This window comes from Sciurus vulgaris (genome assembly GCF_902686455.1).
Source record: "Sciurus vulgaris genome assembly, chromosome: 4".
Classification (NCBI taxonomy): Eukaryota; Metazoa; Chordata; class Mammalia; order Rodentia; family Sciuridae; genus Sciurus; species Sciurus vulgaris.
The window spans coordinates 37,542,733-37,565,026 of record NC_136464.1 but is presented as its reverse complement, the minus strand read 5'-3'; the positions used below and the strand labels follow the sequence as shown (position 1 = coordinate 37,565,026).

Sequence of the window (22,294 nt, the reverse complement as noted above, 5' to 3'; positions counted from 1 at the left end):
TCTGAAGATTAAAGAGACTTAAATTTCAAGATTCAGTTCAAGCCCTTGATTCTCCTCTTTTACATCTCTTCCTTAAAGATTTTCAGGTATCGTCTGTGTGTGGGTTCAGATCTGCTTTTCATCCTGTTCTTTCCTCAGTTCCAATCATGTAATTGCAGGTTAACCCTCCTTCTTCAGTGACCTATTGTGACTTCACACATTATTGAAATCAGACTTGTCTTTCCTTGAAACCTAAATTCATTCCCAAATATAACTTCTCTCTTTGATTCCTACTGTCTTTCCATCTTCTGAGTTTATATCCTACATTCTTAGATTGCCTCTGTTCTTTCTACTTCATGACCCTCTATCCAGTCCACTAACCCAAGTCCAAGTAGTTTTCCATTTTGATAGGTCTTGCTTCTGTAGCTTTCTTTCTATAATATTTATCCACCTGTCTTTTTGTCATTCCTTCATTATACCTGGATAGCTAAAGGACCCTCTTGATTGGTTTCTCTGATTTCATTCTTTTCTATCCATCCTTCCAAATGAATCTTTCTAAAATACCTTCAACATCTTATTCCCAGGCTTAACATCTCTACTGCCTTAAGTGATAGTTTGCAAGAGCAGTATCTAGATTAAGTTGGTTAAGTGTTTATTTTTTGGGTTTTGTTTTTGTTTTTGGTGCTGGGAATTGAACCCAGGGCCACTTTACCTCTGAGCTACGTTCCCGAACCTTTTTTGCTTTTGTATAATATAGAAAGTGCATGGAAGAAAAAGGGGCAGTTATATCTAATATCTTAGAAGTTGCATTGACTTATTATAGTAAGCACTCTTTACGGTTGTTCCGTTAATAATCATGGGAACAAAGTATTATGAGGCTTCTTCATAAAATGTTGATGACACCCCAGAAATCTAGATCTAGTCACTGAAATGAATCACAAATAGTAAAACATTATTTGTCATGATTTTAATCTATAAAGGTTGAGATTCACTAACTTGGGGAAGAAAATGCAGGATCTCCCACAGTCATACTTCATTCTACTTTGAGGCCTAGTGGGCTGTCTCCTCTAATCCTTCTTTATATTGTTTAGTTTACTTCTGTATTTTGGCTTATGTCATCTTCTCTGCCTACTGCCTACCTTTCCAGTCTTTTCTCCACTTATCCAAATATAAACGCTTTTTAGAGTCTTAGCTACTCTTTCTCCATGAAGCTTACCAGCTACTTACTGCCTATTGTGATTTCTTCCTTTATATTCATGACATTTCTGTTTCTCAAATCACAATTTTGTGACAGAGATACTATTATTCCTAGTTTACTAGCTTAGAAAGTTTACATTCTAGTGCCATATAGCAAGGAAGAGGCATTTGGACTCCTGTCTCTAATCTAGAACAGAGGCAGCTGGAACAATTTATCCTGGAACAGTGAGTGGAACCTTAATATCCAGCCTAGTTCCCACTTTTGGAACTAAAAAAGAAATTTTTTTTTCTTTTGTTGCTATTGTTTTGCTTTTGTTTTTTGAGTCATGATCTCATTATATGGCCCAGTTTGATCTTGCTCTCCCTAGTAGCTGGGCTTATAGGCTTGTGCCACTGTACCCTGGGCCTTGCACTTGGATAGCACATGATCTACCACTGAATTACACCCAGGTCCCAAGAAAGTGAGTTTTTAGCCATCTCTCAAAGATGACCAGTCCTACCCTTGACTGGTTGTGCTTACCTCCTAGAAAGAATAGCAGGAATACAGATGCTCTTTGGAAGACAAATAGGACCTAGAATTATATCCCAGTCCTACATCCCACTGTAATAAAATCAAGTAAGAAATAGAAGCAAACACCAATGCCCTCCTCTCCTCCACTGAAATATAATCAACATGGTCAGCCATTTTTAATTCCAATGTAATGTGAAATAGCATGGGACTTTGTTTTTTCCTTGAATAGAGAGATTTCTTATAAATAAATCCAGACCAATAGCTTTCCAACTTATTTTTTTTATTTTTATTTCTATATTCTTTTGAAATTAAGCATTTCCTACCAAGTGAACTAAACTTAAACATGTACAGCTTCATTAGATAAGAAAATGATTCTAGCAGATGTTTTCTGTTTCACAGGTTGTAGGCCATAAAGAAGGGCTGGATGTTATGGAGAGAGCTGATCCTTTGTTCCTTTTAATTGGACTTCCTACTATTCCTGTCATGCTGATATTAGGCAAGATGATTCGCTGGGAGGATTATGTACTTAGACTATGGCGCAAATACTCAAATAAACTGCAAATTTTGAACAGTATATTTCCAGGTAAGGTCCTGGATTTTGGTTTTTAAGTTTTCGGTCAAATTGACTTTATAGAAGAACCATAACATTTTTAAGAAATGTTTGAAGAGTTTTTTGTAGCTATTCTGATGTGTTAGCACTAATATACTACATTTTTTTCTATAGGGATTGGTTGTCCTGTTCCCCGAATTCCAGCCGAAGCTAATCCTTTAGCAGACCATGTCTCTGCTACCCGGATTTTGTGTGGAGCCCTTGTCTTTCCTACTATTGCGACAATAGTTGGTAAACTGATGTTCAGTAGTGTTAACTCTAATTTACAAAGGACAATCTTGGTAAGATGGCTTTAGTGTTACCTTTTTCAAGTGGCATACAAAAGAAAAATAACTGTTTGCTCTAAAAAGCGAGGGCGTATACAAATATTGGATTTTCTATTTAATAACACTATTTTCCACTAACTTGAGTGGAAATATAAAAGGGAAGAGCCACTGTAGTAGTTCTGGCCTTCTAGAACTATTCTGAAAGTAATTTATAGAATATGTATGAATCATCACATCTATCCCTTTTGCCAATTGGATTATGGTAAAGAGCTTCTGCTATAGGGTATGAATGCCTGGTTTAGTCCCCCCACCCCACCCCCCCACCCCGTACTGAGGATTGAACCCAGGGCTGCTTTATCACTGAGCAGCCGACATCCCTAGCTTTTTTTACTTTTTATTTTGAGGCAGGGTCTCACAAGTTGCTTAGGGCCTTGCTAAGTTGCCGAGGCTGACCTCAAACTTAACATTGCCTCCCAAGTCACTGAGATTACAGACATGTGCCACTGTGTCCTACCCTGGTTTAAATCCTAACCCAGAAATATCCTTGCTGTGAAACATAAACCAGATTTCTTGACTTCTCTGTGCCTATAGATTAGGTGGCTGTCTTGGAATAATTGAGGATTAAATCAGATGAATACTGGCACACAGCACTCCTATTGTTTAGTGTCTCTTTTTTTGGGTTGGGAGGGCTGTTATTTGGATCAAACCCAGGGCTTCACACATACTAAGCAAGTACTCTACCACTGAGCCAAACTCAAGCCCCTTGCTGTCATTATTATTTTCCCTCTACCCCTCTGGTAATCTGCACATAGTGCTCTGGCATTCTCCTTACTATATCAGTGGATGTAGAGCTAAGTGGAAGGAAAATTACTCAAGATAATGGGGAAGGCATCTCCATCTTTTGTTACTTTTAGTTTCCACCTCTCTCAATCCCTATTAGAAAAAATAATGTTTCACTTGCAGTTGTCTGAATTAGTTTAGCATAAAAGCCTATGTCTTGGGCCGGGGTTATGACTCAGTGGTAGAGTGCTTACTTATACATATGAGGCACTGTGTTCAGTTCGCAGCACCACATATAAATAAATGAATAAAAATAAAGGTCTATCAACATCAACAAAAAATACTTTAAATTTTTTTTTAAAAAATCCTATGCCTTTGGTGATATAATAAAATTCTTTTTACTCTCTCTAGACCTGCATTATAAAAAGCTAATTTTCCTTTTTATTCTAGGGTGGAATTGCTTTTGTTGCCATAAAAGGAGCATTTAAGGTTTACTTCAAACAGCAGCAATATTTACGTCAGGCACACCGCAAAATTCTAAATTATCCAGAGCAAGAAGAAGCATAAAACTGTGACTTCTATTTGTTCTGCAGTCCTCTCATCCTTATGAGTCTGTTGTGTTGTTTTGATTCCATCATTAATGCACTAGTGGAGACTTGTTATAAGCTGCTGCTCCTATATTTTTAAGAAATATAATAAAGCACTTAGGGCAGGGGAAGTCCTCTCAGTAATCACGGAACCTAAGGATGTGATTCGTTTTCATGGTTTTGTATGTACTTCTTTTGTGGCAGTCATCTAAACCATTATCTTAGCATGGTAAACCTGAGTTTGTTCATATTTTCCAGACAGATATGTAAAGATCAAACTGTACAAATATTAAAAATGCACATGCTGTTTTATTCTAATGCCTCTTTTGTACATGTTCTTGTTCAGTGTTTTCTTAGAATCAGCAACTTAATGAAGGTACTATGAGGATTTGTCTCACTGACATATTTTGATTACATGCTAAACAGGAGCATGTGTTAATTTGAGGAAATGTAAATTAGTTATGAATAAATAACAAACCAAAAATGTATGTAAACATTCAAATAATTATCTGAACAAATGAAATTTGTTGTGTTTTCCTTAACTCATGTAATGTCCTCCAAATGTGTAGGGTAAAAATTCACAGGGCTTCCAGATCACTTTTTCACTATTAAATTTTATTTATACAATGTTGACATCTCATAATTCATAATGTAATTTTGACTCATGTACTCTTGATTATAGTGTGTGTATTTGTGTGTGTGTGTGTGTGAGAATGTGTGTGTGAGAAAGAGATCAGGTCCTTTGATCTCTAGAGTAAGATTTTTAAATCCATATTTGTAGAAATTAGAGCTGCCAGTTCATGGTAGTTTGAGCAGAGAATGATTTTCAAGAAAACAAAAAAAAAATCAAAATTATTTTATTCTCCTCTTTCATTGACTCAGATATTTGTTGATCACCTCATATTTGCCCCAGGCACTGTACAGAGTGCTATGTGATACAGTGGTGAACAAGACAGACTTGGTCCCAACTTTTAGAGTTTATAATGTAGTGTCAGCAAATAGAAAACCAGCAGTAAATATATGAAGGTGAGGCCTTGAACTCTTCCTTTAATATCAGTCAGTGAGGAGATAATTATGAAAACAAGAAGTCCTAAGTAAATATTGAAGTCACTGTTTTTGACTGTTAGTTTACTATAGAAAACCTATACTAATGTTTTTAGATTTTAAATGCTTGTCATATTGATGAGGCTAGCACCTTAATAATCATCGTTTAAGTAGTTTTATATTCACTTTTCAAAAACAATTATTTATTTTAAGTCATTTTCAATAGAGTGGCCATCTTAATGTCCAACAACCTGAATGGTCTTCAGTTATTTTCACTAGTTAAAATTAATTTTTTAAAGGTAGTTATAAAAACCCTATTTATTTTATTTTATTTCTTTTGTTCACAGTATCTAATGCATGACAATAGTAAATATTCTTACTAATAAGTGGCCACTTTCCTTTAGTAGTGTAGCATATGTAGTTTGAGCTACGTTAGATGGCAATAATGTATGTTAATTTTAGTAATTAAAGATGTATCTTTCTGTAGTATAAATGTCTTAATTTTGGGTTATATGGCATTTGTGAATGGGTGTTGAATGTTCAGAGTTGTAATTATTTGGGGAGTAAGGGAAGATTTGACTGAGTCTTAAGAACACTGCTACCATTCTGAAGGGGAAATATAAAATCTATGACTATATATAAAAGCTTAGATTATATAGCTGTAGTTATAAAATATATTGGCTTTTCTTTAATTTTCAATATGAAAAGATATATTAAATAGACATTTCCTGCATAATTTTGTTATATAGAACAGCTTCTAGGCAGCATTTACTAATGTTATGCAAGCACACAGTTCCCCATTTACTACTTTAACGCCCAGGATGAGGAGTAGCCACTTGGGTTCGTTGGCATCAAGGCCCATGAGGGCCAGAGAAGCAACAAGTATAATCCTTTGCAGGCAGGATGGAGGGGTTTCTAAGGCTGTGCAGAGGGAACTACAAGTGCCTGGGGACCAGAGTGACCTCTCGACCTGAAAAATGAACACTTAAAGAGCCTTAGCTTAAGAAATACTATGTGCCAGTTGTTCCAGGAAGGTGGCCTGCCCTGCCATGAAGCAACAAAGTGCGTAGGCAGATTGAAATTTGGATGGACCTGTGTTCAGATCCTAATTCAGCTTTTAATAACTGTGTATGACCTTGGCCAGGTGACTTAACTCCCCCCACCCCCACACAGTCTCTTCATCTCTGAAACGCTGATAATAACTTAGAAGACTATCTACAGTTAACTGAGAAAGGAACAGAGGCACTTTAGGCACAAAATACCCCCTAAGGAGTAGTTTCTTAATTGCTACTGTTTTTACACTCCTGGAAAAGGGAATGAAGAGATAAAGGAAAGGCAGCAGAGGACAAATTCAAGAAATGATAAAGACTTTTGAGATGGATGGGTAGATTTTGTTTTCTAGTTTATTTTCATATTGCTTTTTTGTTATTTCCAGAAACTTTAATGTTTTAAACCTCTTTTATAAAATTCAACAATTATTAAAAGTCTATTCTTTGCAAAAGTTATCTCCATTTAAGTGGCTGAAAATATTGTTCATCATTACATGATTATCAAATGACTGTGAAGAATATAAAATTAAACTTAGTGACTTAGTCACTGCCTTGCTAATTCTGCTGTAATTTTTTTAAATGTCTTGTTTTTAATATAGCGGACTATCTCAATACTGGCTGGATTAAGTTGAATAAAGAATTTTTATGTTCTCTAGGTGTGCTTTGTCTGTTGAACAAATCCCAAAACAATTTATTAATTCTGTACCTACCTACATAATTGTTTTTAAATTAGTTCCCAGAATTCTAGTGAGACTTCTCAATATAAAAATAATCTGCAGTTTTTAAAAAAGAAATTTGTAGGGGCATTTGTCTTAATTTTTTGTAATCAGGCTAGCTTAAATTTCCAAGTACTAGTGATTAAAATGTGTCCCTCCTTTCGCACCCTCAGAGCATCTTGAGCTGAATATGATTAGACAATTAATTAGGCAAGAATTGTGGGTGGTCTCATACCATGGGATTTTAGAGTAGTCAATTGAGTTGGGAACACAAATTGCTTCCTCTTACATACAAGAATAAGTTTCTGAGTTAGAATCTTCTGGAATGACAATCAAATAAAGGCCCTTGCATCCACAGGGATTGATTGCATTGGATCTAAGTCATTTTATTACCTCCCGCTGAGACAAAGGAGAAATGGCCTAAAGTTGGAAGGTCCTGGATGCGTGCTCTGGTTGATAATTAGTTGTGGGGCAAGTTACTTTACCTCTTAGACCCTCAGTTTCATCATTAGTAAAATGAAGACTAGAAGACTTCCTGGGTTATCACAAAGATTAAGGGGGGTAATACACAGGGAAATTAAGTAAATGTGCTGATTGAAGTACATAATAGAGGTTTGTCCATAGCTTTCTTTGATCAAAAGTTGCTGCTTCTCTGCTGTCATTCCTCTCCCCATGCTCATTAGAAATACAAACAGTGGTGGACCAGTCTTGTTTAATTGCCTTCCTAAACAGAAGGAAGGGAGGAAGGATGTGTAGCTGAATACCTATAGAAGCCTTGTGAACAAGTAACCATTCTGGCCAACCCATGTAGCTTAAATTGTTTTATTGATAACTAGCATGCCCAGGCAACATGTACTGCTCTGGTAATTGTTGGACACTTTTATACCCTAGGAGTTATGTTAAATCCTGGAGCAAAGTAGTGAATAAGCCTGCTTTGAGAGATTTAAAGTTGTAGAAGTATCAGTATTTTGAGATCACCCACAAGGATCCATAGGGTAGGGTGTTGGTTTTTTGGTTTTGGTTTAAAACCTGTTGTTACCATCCCAGCACTAGAATAGCCCCACACATAGTAGGGCCATGATAAATGTTCTATGAATGAAAAGCAAAGGTCTATGAACCTAGAAAGAAAGCATCCCTTTTAAGATCAAAATATATCTTTTTTTTTTTCTTAATTTTTTGTAGTTGGACAGCATGCCTTTTTATTTGCTTATTTTTATATGGTACCAAGGATTGAACCCAGTGCCTCACACATGCTAGGCAAGCACTCTGCCACTGAGTTACAGCCCCAGCCCCTTCAAAATATATCTTAATGCTAGTTCTTATTGTCTCTTGAGTTTATATAAAAGCAAATACCTTTTATTTTTTGGTAGTAGTAGGGATCAAATCTAGAGCCTCAGTCATGCTAGGCAAGTACTCACCACTGAGCTATATCCCCAGCCCTAAATGAACTTTAAAAACGTATAAAACCACTTTTAAGTAATTTGTTGTGAAGGACACAACATTAATTTACAAGCCTATCTAAGAAGGAACAGCACTGACCCGGATCCTTCAAAATGCTAAAATTTCTAATCTTTTGAGGGTTTTTTTTTTTTTTTTTTTTTGGTTTTGGTTCTTTCTTTTTGGCAATGCTAGGATTGAACCCAGGGCCTCATGAATGCTAGGCAAGTGCTCTACCATTGCGTTACATCAGCCCATTTTTATTTTGAGACAGGATCTTGCTATGTTGCCCTGGCTGTCCTTGAACTTGTGATCCTCTTGTCTTAGCCTTCCAAGTAACTGGGATTACAGTCATGTACCACTACATCTGGCATTGTTCCCTCTAAAAAACTTTCTTCATTGATGTATGATTCACATAAAATTCACCATTTTAAAGCATACAGTTCAGTGCTTCATACTGAAGTTCTTTTAGTCTGTTGCTGTTATAACAAAATACCTGAGATTGGGTAACTTCATAATAATAGAAATTTGTCACAGCTCTGGAGCCTGGGAAATCTAAGATTATGGGGCTGGCAAATTAGGTGTCTGATGAGAGCTGCTTTCTGCTTCCAAGATGGCACTTTGTTGCTGCATCCTTCTAAAATAGAAAAACAAAATAAGCCAGACATGGTGGCGCCTGCCTATAATCCCAGCAATTTGGGAGGCTGAGGCAGGAAGATTACAAGTTCAGAACCAGCCTCAGCAATTTAGTGAGATCCTAAGCAACTTAGGGAGATCCTGTCTCTAAATTAAAAATATAAAAAATTAGAGCTGGGAATGTGGTTCAGTGGCTAAGCATCCCTGGGTTCAATCCCTGGTACCAAAATAGAAAAAAATAAAATAAAATAAATGGGGGAAATAAATGGGTGTTTAAAAAGGCAGAAAGGGGCAAATGTTCCCTTGTACCTATTTTGTAAGGTCTCTAATCTATTCATAAGGGCTCTTCCCTCATGACAATCACATTCTAAAGGACCCACCTCTTAATACTATCACAGTGTTACGTTTCAACATAGGAGTTTTGGAAAAGACATTCAAACTATACCAGACATATACTGCTATTTTCATAAATTCGTGCAACCATTACCACTAATACCAGGATGTTTCTAGCACCTCAAAAGGAAACCCCATACCTAGCAGCAGTCTCAATTTCCCCCTACACCTGTCCTGCCAACCACTATCAACTTTCCATCTGCATTTACCTATTCTAGACATAAATGAAATCATACGATAGGTGATCATTTGTGTTTGGCTTCCTTCCTTAGCACGTTTTCATGGTTCATCCATGTTGTAGCGTATATCACTACTTAATGTCTTTTTACAGATGAATAATATCCCATGGCATGAATGTACCACATTTTATTTATTCATTCATTAGTTGGTGGGTTTGGGGGTAGAAGGGAGCCGTTCTCTTTCGAACCTAACTCCAATCACATTTTTACCCCTTACACTCCACCAGAACTACTTTGATCAAGATCATCAGCTACCTCATTGCTAAATCTGAAAGTCAATTCCTAGTCTACACTTTATAAAGTATTTGACAGTCATAGCTCTACCATTCTTGAAACCATTTCTTTCCTGACTCTTCCTCTTCCTCATTGACTGCTACTTCCCAGTCTCCTTTGTTGGTTCTTCATCTCTTAACCTCTAAGTTAACAGAGTTAGAGTTAACAGAGTTAGCTCCCTGTTCTTGTCCTACACTGCCTAGGTGAACTCATCCAGAATCCAAACCACTGATCACGTGATCTATCATCTATAATATGAAAATTTCAACAAATTGATATCTTTAACCCAGACTGCTCCCCTAAATTCCCAAATTGAATATTTAACTGTCAGTATCTTCATTTATAGATTTATATATATATGTGTATATATATATATATATATATATAGAGAGAGAGAGAGAGAGAGATACATATATAGAGATATATAAAAAGAGTCATTTCAAATTCATCCCAAGCCATTGGAGAGTCCCTGGAGAGTGAGACGCCACATGAGGAGAAGAAGGAACTGGGGGAGGAGAGGAAGAGGGAGTCTGGGGGGAAAAAGGGAGAGGAAGAACGAGGAGCACAGAAGGGCCAGGCTTGTGAGTGAGCCCCCAGTTAATGCCATGTTGATCAGAGACCACCTGACTAAGCTCTTCCTGAGTTCCTGACACACAGAATCTCCAGCAAAATAAAAAGGGGTACTTCGTTATGCAATGATGGATAACTGAGAAGCCCAGTGATAGCAATTAGTCACTGGTATAAGGCATCTAAAAAAGTAAGCCTCAGGTGTTCCCCACCAGCACCATCATTCTGGGGACTGAACTCAGGGATGTTCTCCTCCTGAGCTATATCCCCAATCTTTATAAAAATCATTTTGAAATAGGGTCTCACTTATTTGCCAGTGCTGGCCTTGAACTTGTAATCCTTACACCTTGGCCTCTCAAGTTGCTGGATTGAAGGCATGTACCACGGTGCCTGGCAACCTTCAGTATTTCTGATTCAATTGTCAAGGGCATCCCTATGGTGATGGACGCCTGAGGATCGCTCAGTCTCAAGTTAAAACACTTTGGAGCTCTCAATTCCTCTTATTCTACTACCAGGCATTTCGCTCAGCTCTTAGAGACCAGCCCCGAGGAGACACTGCCTGCATCTTATAGGCTTCACCCTGGTCTTGCTGGCAACCACAGTGACAGTAAAATGATCTCTCTGCCTTTCCCTGAAACTTGATCACTAGGTGAGAACCTGCTGATTTTGCAATCACCAGCATACGGGACTGTCCTTATGCCTGCAAGAGAGCTGTAGTTCCTGCCATAAATTAATAAGTGGACTTTCTGAAACCTCCCATTTTTTGGGAAATCTTTGTTTAGTTTCTCTTCAAGGATAGAGGAGAGCAAGTGAGCATTCAGAGCCGAAGGCCAGCTTCAACTGCTTTCTGCTCAGAGGACTCATCTGTCGACCAGTGCAAGACGTACCTGTCTTCTGTTCTGCACTCTTCATTATCCTGACAGTAGCCGATGAGAACGTGGTGCTTGAGTGCCTTTCTCCTCTTTGTCCATTCCCCAAGGCCACCACATACCTCTGATGCTAAATCAGATGTCATTCTCTTTTACTGAGTTATAATTATACACAGTAAACACAAGCCCTTAAAGGACAGCAACTCAATGGATTTTTATACATATATACTTCTGTGTGACTACCATCTACGTCATGTAGAAATTCCCATCTCCCTAGAAAGTGCTTGCTCTCTTCTCAGTCAATATATACCCCCAGAGGCAACCCTCTCCTCACATCTCTCTACAGTGTTTTTAACATTAGCCATTCTGATGGGAGTAGAGTAGCCTCTCACGATGGTGATGTAATTCTTAACAAAGATTGAGGTTGCGGCTAATGTGCTGCCTCCGCCCACAGGCTGCTAAATGGTGGGTCAGACAGAGCAAGGGTTTCATGACTGGCTGAATACAGCAAGCAGCTATAATTTTGTATTATTTTGACAGTGATAATTCAAATTGAAGCTCTATTTTCTCACTTGTAAATATGAAAAAAACTACTGATATGTACCTAATTAAAATCCTGAGTTAATATTCTAAATGAGAAAATATTAGCATTTAGAGCAAATATTCCATTTGAGTCCAGGAATAATTATTGTAGGCGACCCTGTGCTACCTTGAAAAAGAAAACAAGACATGGTTCCTGCCCTTGTGGAGTTTGAGTCTTCTTTTATAAGAAACCATTTACTTTCTTGTTAATATAATCAATCACTAATTTACCTATCTGAGAGAGATTTCTGAAAGGCTTTAAGCTTTTCTATACCCTGCTATTGGTCCAAATTTGGTTAGCTGTTCACCTCAGTGAGAATATTTATGTCAATTAATGGTTCCTTCTTTTCCCTCTTATGTTAATTACTCAAAAACAGGAAATTTCTTACCAAATCTCTTTTTAGATCAGTTCAAGAATACCTCTTTTTTTCTGAGGTAGTAGTAATTATTTTTCCCCACAAGCTTCTTCCCTTTTGGCTTCCAAAATGGATCCTTTAAAAAAAAAAAAAAAAAAGTAACTACCCAGTTCAGTGGCACATACCTTTAATGCCAGTGATCTGGAGGCTGAGGCAGGAGGGTTGCAAGTTCAAAGCCAGACAGGCCCTAGGTAACTCAGTGAGACCCTGTCTCAAAATAAAACACAAAAAAGGTTGGGGATGTGCCTCAGTGGTTAATTGCCCCTAGGTTCAATCCCTGATACCAAGAAAATAAATAAAATAACAATATATGTATAACATAGAATTATATAATTATGATAACAATCATAGCCCATAACATGGGTCCCTTTTTTTTTTATGGTAGTTGGGGGAGGTGCTTAACCTCTGAGTTACATGCCCAGGTCTTTTTTTTTTTTTTTTTTTTGAGACAGTATCTGACTAATTGCTTAGGGCCTCACTATGCTGCTGAGGCAAGCCTTGAACTAGAAATCCTCTTGCCTCGGCTTCTTGAGTTGCTGGGATTACAGGTGTGCACCACTGTGCTCAGGTTCCAGGATGATTTTCAACCCAGTAGTTCAACTAGATTATGAGTTAAAAGTAGATTTCATGGCTGCTCCAAAGCCCAACTAATTAATGAGAGATGCAGGACTATACCTGGCCTGTGAGCCTGTCTAGCTCTTCTAAGCGTGGAGTTGCTGGGAGACATTTAGATACCTAGTGGCCCACAGTTGTTTTCTGCAGTCCCAGGAAGTACTGCACGGCCAAAATGTTTAAGGAAGGCATGCCATGCTGGTATCAAGAACCAACTTCAATCAATTTCTTATTTGCCTAAAGCCTTGGTGAAAGCAACTGCAATGAGGTTTGCCTGAAAACTCCAGTTCTCTCTTTTTTATTATTAAATATTTTTATTTTTACAGATTAAATTTTGATTCATTGTACACAAATGGGGTACAGCTTTTCATTTCTATACTTGTACACAATGTAGATTCACACCATTCATGTAATCATAAATATACATAGGGTAATACTCTTTCATTCTACTACCTTTCCCTCCCCCAACCCCTCCCACCCCATTTTCCTCTACACCATCCAAATTCCCTTCATTATTCTCTTCCCACCCCCTGCCACCTCCCCTCATTATACATCGTCATCCACTTATCAGAGAAAACATTTGGCCTTTGAGTTTTTTTGGGCTTGGCCTATTTCACTTAGCATGATATTTTCCAATTCATCCATTTACAGCAAATGCCATAATTTATTCTTTTTATGGCTGAATAATATTCCATTGTGTATATATACCACGGTTTCTTTATCCATTCATCAATTGAAGGACATCTTAGTTGGTTCCACAACCTAGCTATTGTGAATTGAGCTGCTATGAACATTTATGTGGCTGTATCACTGTAATATGCTGATTTTAAATTCTTTGGGTATAAACTGAGGAGTGGGATAGCTGGGTCAAATGGTAGGTCCAGTCCAAGTTTTCTGCAGAATCTCCACATTGCTTTCAAATTGGCTGCACCAATTTGAAACTCCACCAGCAATGTATGAGTGTGCCTTTTTCCCCACATCCACACCAACACTTATTATTGCTTGTGTTTTTGATAATAACCATTCTAATTGGAGGTAGATGAAATCTTAAGGTGGTTTTTTAATTTGCATTTCTCTAATTACTAGGGATGATGAGCACTTTTTCATATATTTGTTGATCACTTGTATATCTTTTTCTGTGAAGTGTCTGCCCAGTTCCTTAGCCCATTTATTGATTGGGTTCTTTGTATTTTTTGGGTGTAGTTTTTAAAGTTCTTTATAAACTTTGGAGATTAATTCTCTGAGGTGTGTGGCAAAGATTTTCTCCCACTCTGTAGGCTCTCTTTTTAGATTGTTGATTGTTTCCCTTGATGAGAAAAAGCTGTTTAGTTTGAATCTATTTCATTTATTGATTCTTGCATTTATTTCTTGTGCTTATGGGGGTCTTGTTAAGAAAGTCTGGTCCTAAGCCAACAAGATGGAGATTTGGGCCTACTTTTTCTTCTATTTGGTGAAGGGTCTCGGGCCTAATTCCTAGATCCTTGATCCATTTTGAGTTCAGTTTTGTACAGGTGAGAGATAGGGATTTAATTTCATTTTACTGCATATGGATTTCCAGTTTTCCCAGCACCATTTGTTAAAGAGGCTATCTTTTCTCCATTGTATGTTTTTTTTTCACTTTTATCTAGTATGAGATAACTGTATTTATGTGGGTTTGTCTCTGTCTTCTATCTTGTACCATTGGTCTACCTGTCAATTTTGGTGCCAATACCATGCCGTTTTTGTTACTATTGCTCTATTGTAGAGTTTAAGGTCTGGTATTGTGATACCTCCTGCATCACTCTTCCTGCCCAGGATTGCTTTGGCTATTCTGGGTTTTTTGTTCTTCCAGATGAATTCCCTATTTCTATGAGAAATGTCATTGGGATTTTAATTGGAATTGTGTTAAATCTGTATAGCACCTTTGGAAGTATGGCCATTTTGATAATATTAATTCTGCCTACCCAAGAACATGGGAGATCTTTCCATCTTCTAAGGTCTTCTTCAATTTCTTTCTTTAATGTTCTGCAGTTTTCATTGTACAGATCTTTTCACCTCTTTTGTTAGATTAATTCTCAAGCATTTTTTTTTTTTTGAGGCTATTGTGAACAGAGTTGTTTTCCTCATTTCCCTTTCAGATGTTTTATCACTTATGAATAAAAATGCTTTAGATTTATGCATGTTGATTTTATATCCTGCTATTTTGCTGAATTCATTTATGAGATCTAGAAGTTTTCTGGTGGAGTTTTTTGGAGTCTCTAAATATAGAATCATGTCATCAGCAAATAGTGACAGCTTGAGTTCTTCTTTTCCTATTCATATCCCTTTAATTTCTTTGGTCTGTCTAATTGCTCTGGCTAGTATTTCAAGGATGATGTTGAATAGAAGAGGTGAAAGAGGGCTTCTCTGTCTTGTTCCCATTTTTAAAGAGAATGCTTTCAGTTTTTCTCCATTAAGAATGATGTTGGCCATGGGCTTAGCATAAATAGCCTTTACAATGTTGATGTATGTTCCTAGTATCCCTATTTTTTTCTAGTGTTTGGAGCATGAAGGGGTGTTGTATTTTGTCAAATGCTTCCTCTGTGTCAATTGAAATAATCATATGATTCTTAACCCTAAGTCTATTGATGCAATGAATTACATTTATTGATTTCCAGATGTTGAACCAACCTTGCATCCCTGGGATAAACCCCACTTGATCTTGGTGCACTATCTTCTTAATATGTTTTTGTATGCAATTTGCCAGAATTTTGTTCAGAATTTTTGCTTCTATATTCATCAGAGATATCAGTTTAAAATTTTCTTTCTTTGATGTGTCTTTGTCTGGTTTGGGTATGAGGGTGATACTAGCTTCATAAAATGAGTTTGGGAGGGTTCCCTCCTTTTATATTTCCTGGAATACTTTGAGAAGTATTGGAATGAGATCTTCTTTGAAGGTCTTGTAGAATTCGGCTGAGAATCCGTCTGGTCCTGGGCTTTTCTTGGATGGTAGATTTTTAATGGCTTCTTCTATTTCATTGCTTGAAACTGATCTGTTTAAATTGTGTATGTCCTCCTGGTTCAGTTTGGGAAGATCATATGTCTCTAGAAATTTGTTGATATCTTCGGTATTTTCTATTTTGTTGGAATATAGATTTTCAAAGTAGCTTCTCATTATGTTATGTATTTCAGTGGTGTCTGTCGTGATATTTCCTTTTTCATCACAAATTTTAGTAATTTGAGTTTTCTCTCTCCTCTTTTTTAGTGTGGCTAAGGGTTTGTCTATTTTGTTTACTTTTTCAAAGAACCAACTTTTTGTTTTGTCAATTTTTTGAATTCTTTCTTTTGTTTCAATTTCATTGATTTCAGCTCTGATTTTAATTATTTCCTGTCTTCTACTACTTTTGGTGTTGTTCTGTTCTTTTTTTTCTAGGGCTTTTTTTTTTTTTTTTTTTTTAAACACTAATTGCCACCTACACAGGAATAGTGGGGTCAGCATTTAACATTAGTACCAGCAATACAAAACCGTGGAGTAGATCAGGCATTCAACATCAGGTATCTAACATGTTGTCCACTGTATTCATAATCACAGCAACATGAAAGGGGTATGAATTACATATACTACATAATTCTATTATTTAGATTACAATTTCTTAAGTAAAGAGAAAATAGACTGGGAATGTGAAAATTTGAAATATTTTTAAAAAGTGATCAGAGGTTAATGGATAATTCTGGGGGTGCTCAGAAGACCAGAAATGCCAGTGGTGGAAATGTATATAGTAAAGACTGTGCTCATGAGATTTCAGAGAAGAACAGGTCCCTGGGGTCATTTCCTTGGGCATTGTACATCTCGTTCCTGGCTCCTCCTTCCAATTCTACTTCCCAGGTGCCATAGCAACTTCCCTCCATCATTGCCCTTCCACCATGATGTTCTGCCTCCCCTCAGGCCCAGAGCAATGGAGTTGGCCAACAATGGACTCAACTTCCAAAACCATGAGCCAAAATAAACTTTTTCTCCCCTAAGTTATTCTTGGCAGGTATTTTGATCATAGTAATGAAAAGTTGACTAACACACCTATATTAGGCCTCAAAACAAGCTTTAGCAAATGCAAAAAAAAAAAAAAGAAACTATTTATGGTTTCCTTTCTAATCACAATAGAATGAAACCAGAAATCAACAGCAAGAGAAACTATATAAATTGTACAAATACATGGAAACTGAATGATAGATTTTTTCCAATTTCTTATTTTTTCTAATGAGTTACATGTGCATCTCACAATAATGTTGAGCAGTGTGATGTCATTGACTCCTAACCCTTTGACTATGATCTGTGTTTCCCATAGATACTTTTAGGAACTTCTCTTTTTCTCTTCTATTCTGAACTTCTGTGCTCATAATCAAAGATACTTTATGGCTCTTTGAACTATGAGACTCGTGCCCTTTGTTTCTAGGAAACTTTCCCCCTTTGTTTTACTTCTCTTTTCCTATAATTCCTGTTAGTCATACACTGAATTTTCCGAATTGATCTAATTTTTCTACCTTCTCCCTTCTTATGATCCAACTCCGTGTGCATGTGTGGGGCAAGGGTGCTGGGGATGGAGTTCAGAGCTGCAAGCATTCTACCTCTGAACTACACTCCCAGTCCTTTTTATTTTATTTTGAGAAAGGGTCTCACTAATTTTCCCAGGTTGGCCTTGAACTTGGAATTCTCCTGCCTCTGCCTCCTGAGCCTCTGGAATTACAGATGTGTGCCTGGTTTATGATCCAACTCTTTATCAAGAATTATTTCACTTTCACTTTCAGCTCTTCTACAGCAATTTACCTGTTGGCTGTCCATTTTGAATTCCCATGAGCTCTTTATTATTCTCTGAATTTTACATCTCTTTTTCCTTTCATATAGCAGTAGCAATCTGTCCTTATCTTTTTATTCTATCAACTGTGCTGCCTTATTTCTTTGCTTCAAGTGCCTGATAATCCTTGGCTGTCCTTCCATATTTAAGAGTAATGCACTAAAAAGGTGACTGGAAGCTCTATGGGGATGAGATACTGTCGACTGGTGGGCTTCACTGTAGGGAACAAGGACAGGGAGTCAGCTTTTCTTCTCAGGAAGTATCCATAAATCAGTATCTGTGTTGTCATCTTTTTCAAGAAAACACGAAATTTTTCGTGGCATGTAGTGTAACCACTTGTTTCTTGCTTTCCCCATCTGCAGGCAGGGCTCTCTTGGGCTTGAGTTCAGGTCTACTCTACGTGTCTCTGATCTTCCTCAGACCAGTATGTACCCAGGGTATATTCTTCTCATGATAAAACACATACAGAGAGAGAGAGAGAGAGAGAGAGAGAGAGAGAGAGAGAGAGAAACAAGATACTAAACCAGCCATGTCGAGTCTCTGTTTATTTCATGTTTGCTCACAAGGCCAAGCAATTCACATGGTCAGCCCTAAAGCTGAGGAGAGGTAGTACACTCCACCCAGCATGAGACCATGACAAAGGTAGGGACATGAACTTCTATTACAGAGGAGTTAGGAACTGCGTCCAATCTAATATCTCTTTTATCTCAAGCCACTTAGTGTTTCTCCAAAACAATCCTCTAACCTCCTGTCGGGTGAATACACAAAGCTACAGGTGTTCTTGGAGAGGAGGGGAGGGCTTAGGACACTCCTTGACCAATGACAGCAGTGTTCTCTGCTCCTATCTCCAGTCTAGCGCGCTCTGCTATCCTCCCCCTGCCTTGTGTTCTTATGTCCTAAGTTTCTCACTCACATTCAGTTTCTCCAAAGAATGCGGCTCTGGTGCCCTGGGGCGGGGGTCAAGGAGGGAGAGCTGGCTGGTTGCTGGAGGCGGTCCTGGTCTGCGGGCTCAGGGTTTTCACCCCTGTCTTCTGAGGGGTCTGCTGCTGGCATTCTTGTCTCTCTTTTCTCTGCCAGGTTGGTTACACTCCATCGTCTGCTTTCTGCCCTCATATGGAGCAGTTTGGATCCACATTTCTTCAAAGATGAAGTTTGTGATGTTTCTTTTCTCACTGTTTTTGTTTTGATCTGCAGTAATTTCCAATCAATGGAGGAGATATCAAGATATTTACTCTCCATATTAATATTGGAAAGTCAAGGGGAAAATGCAATTTTGTGTGTGTGTGTGTAGGGGTGTGTGTGTGTGTGTGTGTGTGTGTGTGTGTGTGTGTTTTGCCGGGCATCAAACTCAGGGCCTCGCACATGCGAGGCCAGCAGTGTACCACTGAGTTATATCCCAGCCTCCTAAATATAATTTTGAAAGCTATCATTTATTAATTGCTTGCCATGTACCAGGCACTTCACTAAGCAATTCACACTCGTTACACCATAAACTCCCTGAGAACTAAGTATAATTATGCCCATTTCGTGGATGAGGAAGTGGGGGATAAGTGGGGTGAAGTAAATTAGCCACAGCTAATAAACTAGTATACAATGACATTAAGACTAGAGCCCAATATCCATCTAAGAGTCTATGCTGTGGGTAGATTTTTATTGGGGTGATCACTAATCAGTGCCTAGGAAAGCTTGCAGTGAGATAAGTTCTCTAAAGAATGTGATAATGAGGGAAATGGAGAGGGGCAGCTGGCCACTTCCCTCATCTCCAATCTTTAGGTCAGGATCAAATCAAAGTGACCTTGCTTGTAAAGTATAAGAATATGCTCATAAAACACCTGGGAAATCCACCCGTGCGGTGATTGTGGAACCTATCCTATATGTCCCCCCAGCTTGTAGGCACGTGGCCCTCCATTGCATCCTGGCCTGCCTCCATCTAGGAGTGCACGAGCAATAAAATGTCCGAGACCTTTACCTCAGGTCCTCCAGGTTCTTTCTTTGGAATCGTTAAGCAGTACGCTTGGGCGCGTTTGCACCTCTACGGTCGGGCAGTTGTTCATCCTTCGTCCTTCACGAAGGATGAACTCCAGGCCAGGCTCTGTACTTACTGGTGGGGGAAGCGCAGAGGAGGGTCCAGCTCCCCAGCCTGTTTCCTGGATTCCAGTGAGAAGTGATTCTCCTTTTCTTTAGGCTGTTACACTTCCTACCAAAAGTGACATTTGGAGAACATACTCCTTTACATGCCATGGTTACCAAGCTCCATTAGCTTTCCTGAGTTCAGAATATAGTTCTGAATATAGAATGTAGGAAAAAGGGGGTATTTCTGTATCCTACTCTTTCCTCCTAGAATTTGAATTTCTTTGGATACTGACAAACCTGACCCTTTTTGCAGAATGTAGTCATTGTCTAAAAATGTAGGGAATTGGAAAAACAGTCCAATTCTGTGTAGTTTTTTGCTTTGTCAACTTAGACTAAGAAAGCCCCTAGAATACCATAGGTTCCAGAAATACCATATATACAATATAAATTTGTCATCTCTTGTTTATAAAAATAAACTATAACAATATTATGTATTATGATTTTAAATTTTCAAACAAAACTGGACAAAATAAAGTTTCTTCTGCCCTGCCTTCTCTCCTTCTTTTCCCAAATATTATATGCTACTTATAAAAACTTCAATTGATAGCTGGGTGTGGTGACTCACGCCTGGAATCCCAGCAACTTGGGAGGCTGAGTTAGGAGGATTATAAGTTCGAGGTCAGCCTCAGCAATTTAGCAAGGCCCTAAGCAATTTATCGAGACCCTGTCTCAAATTAAAAAATAAAAAAGGCTGGGGATGTGACTCAGTGGTAAGAGCACCTCTGTGTTCAATCCTGGGTACCAAAAAAAAAAAAAAAAAAAAGAATTTAATGACATAGAATATATAAAATGCTCAGCTTGTTGCCTGGCATGCTTAATTATGCATTAAATATTAACTCTTGATTTTTACTTATATCAGTAAAATTAATAAATAGTCCTTGTTATAATTCACACTGCTTTTTTAAAACTTGTTTTAATTAGTTATACATGACAATAGAATGCACTTTGATACATAATATATAATGGAGTATAATTTCTCATTCCTCTGGTTATACAGGATGTTGAATCCCACCCATCGTATAGTTATATACGTACACAGGGTAATAATGTCTGATTCATTCTACTGTCCTTCCTACCCCCATACATTGTTTTTTGAGAAAGCAAAAATGGGATCAGTTGAGAAGATATTAATTAGTTGAGAGAAATTAAGTCATTATTACTTAAAGCCAATGATTCTACTAGACAGGTCAGTTAATGAATATTTATTTTAGTATGTGGAGAATTTTATATTGAGTTAGATATATGAGAAAATTAAAATAATTTGCATTTTAAATAGTGAACAGGCTTTCTAAAGCCCAAAAAGGAGGATATTAACTAGTAATTAGAAAAATCAATCTCTTAGCTGAAAGGTTCTGTTTTTGTATATGTTGGGTTTTTATTTGTTTAGTTTTCTTGCAGTGCTGATAGGGTTGATCCCAGGGCTGCATGCATGCTAGCCAGGTGCTCTCCTGCTGCCCTACCCCTGCACCCCTTAGCTGAAAGTGTCAACAGTTTCAATTACTTTCGTATCCTCTCATTTATCCCTGGCCGAGCAGAAGCTGGCAGCAGAGTCGAGCTATGTGGGTTCCTGGAGGGGCTTCCACTTAAGATCTAGTAAGGACTGGCAACACCTCAAGGTAGGGCCTGTGTCCTGGCCATTTCATATCATGAATATCCTTCTATTTTTGGGTCAGTTGCCATGGTGGTGGCAAATTCAAGCTCTGTCAACCCCAAGGTGTTCTTTGATGTCAGCTTTGTCAACCAGGAAGTTGGTTGCATGAAGATGGAGCTGTTTGCAGACATTGTGCCTAAGACCACCAAGAACTTTAGGCAGTTCTGCACTAGAGACTTCAGAACAGATGGAGTGCTGATAGGAGACAAAGTGAGCACCTTCCATGTGGTATAAAAGACTTCATGATTCAGGGTGGAGATATTGTTAATGGAGATGGCACTAGAGTTGCCAGTTACTGGGAGCCATTTGCAGATGGAAAATTCAAACTTAGACCCTTGACTCCATGCCTTCTTTCTATGGTAAGCAGTGATCCCAGTGTAAATAGCTGTCAGTTATTTGTCACATGCTGTAAGTGTAATTGGCGTGATGGGAAGGAAGCATGTAGTGTCTGGAAAAATCATTAATAAATTCCTCATGATGAAAAAGATTGAGAATGTTCCCCCAGGCCCCAACAATAAGCCCCAGCTGCAATTGGTAGTCTCACAGTGTGGGGAGATGTATTCCAGACCAAGACTGAATCAGCTCATCCCTTGTTCTGGGTGATGTTCTTGAGTCAGATAAACTGGACTGGCCTCTGTTTGCTCTCCTTCCTGCTGTGGCTCCAGCTGATCAAGAGACCCTGGAAGTATCACAGATTCAGAACCGTGACTATTTTAAATTTTCAACTATAAATAAAGATTTTTGTGTGGGGGTTAACTATATATACATATATACATAAATGCATATATATTATGCATATGCAATGAATATCTTCCCACTGGGGATTACTGTCTCTTATAGCTTAGGAAAACGGGGCACAGAGATCATGTCATTTAGGCTTTCTGGTTTACATCCTCAGAAAACAAGAGAGGCAGAATAAAGTGAAGGGGCAGGCGGGCA

General features: G+C 38.1%; 1 protein-coding gene and 1 pseudogene across 4 annotated transcripts in view; both read left to right on the top strand.

Annotated features, from left to right (window-relative positions):
• Positions 1 to 6,674, top strand: part of MARCHF5 (membrane associated ring-CH-type finger 5) — a 40,839-nt gene extending 34,165 nt beyond the window's left edge. For all 3 annotated transcript variants that reach the window (XM_079137582.1, XM_079137580.1, XM_079137581.1), the window contains 3 exons: positions 2,087 to 2,270; positions 2,412 to 2,578; positions 3,794 to 6,674. In XM_079137582.1, coding sequence (XP_078993708.1) covers positions 2,087 to 2,270; positions 2,412 to 2,578; positions 3,794 to 3,910 — 468 coding nt within the window. In that variant the 3' untranslated portion in view covers positions 3,911 to 6,674. The remainder of the gene's footprint in view (positions 1 to 2,086; positions 2,271 to 2,411; positions 2,579 to 3,793) is intronic.
• Positions 6,675 to 21,382: 14,708 nt separating this feature from the next.
• LOC306660209 (peptidyl-prolyl cis-trans isomerase H-like) lies at positions 21,383 to 21,958 on the top strand (annotated as a pseudogene). The gene has a single exon. The product of its transcript is annotated as a peptidyl-prolyl cis-trans isomerase H-like (transcript).
• Positions 21,959 to 22,294: the final 336 nt, after the last annotated feature.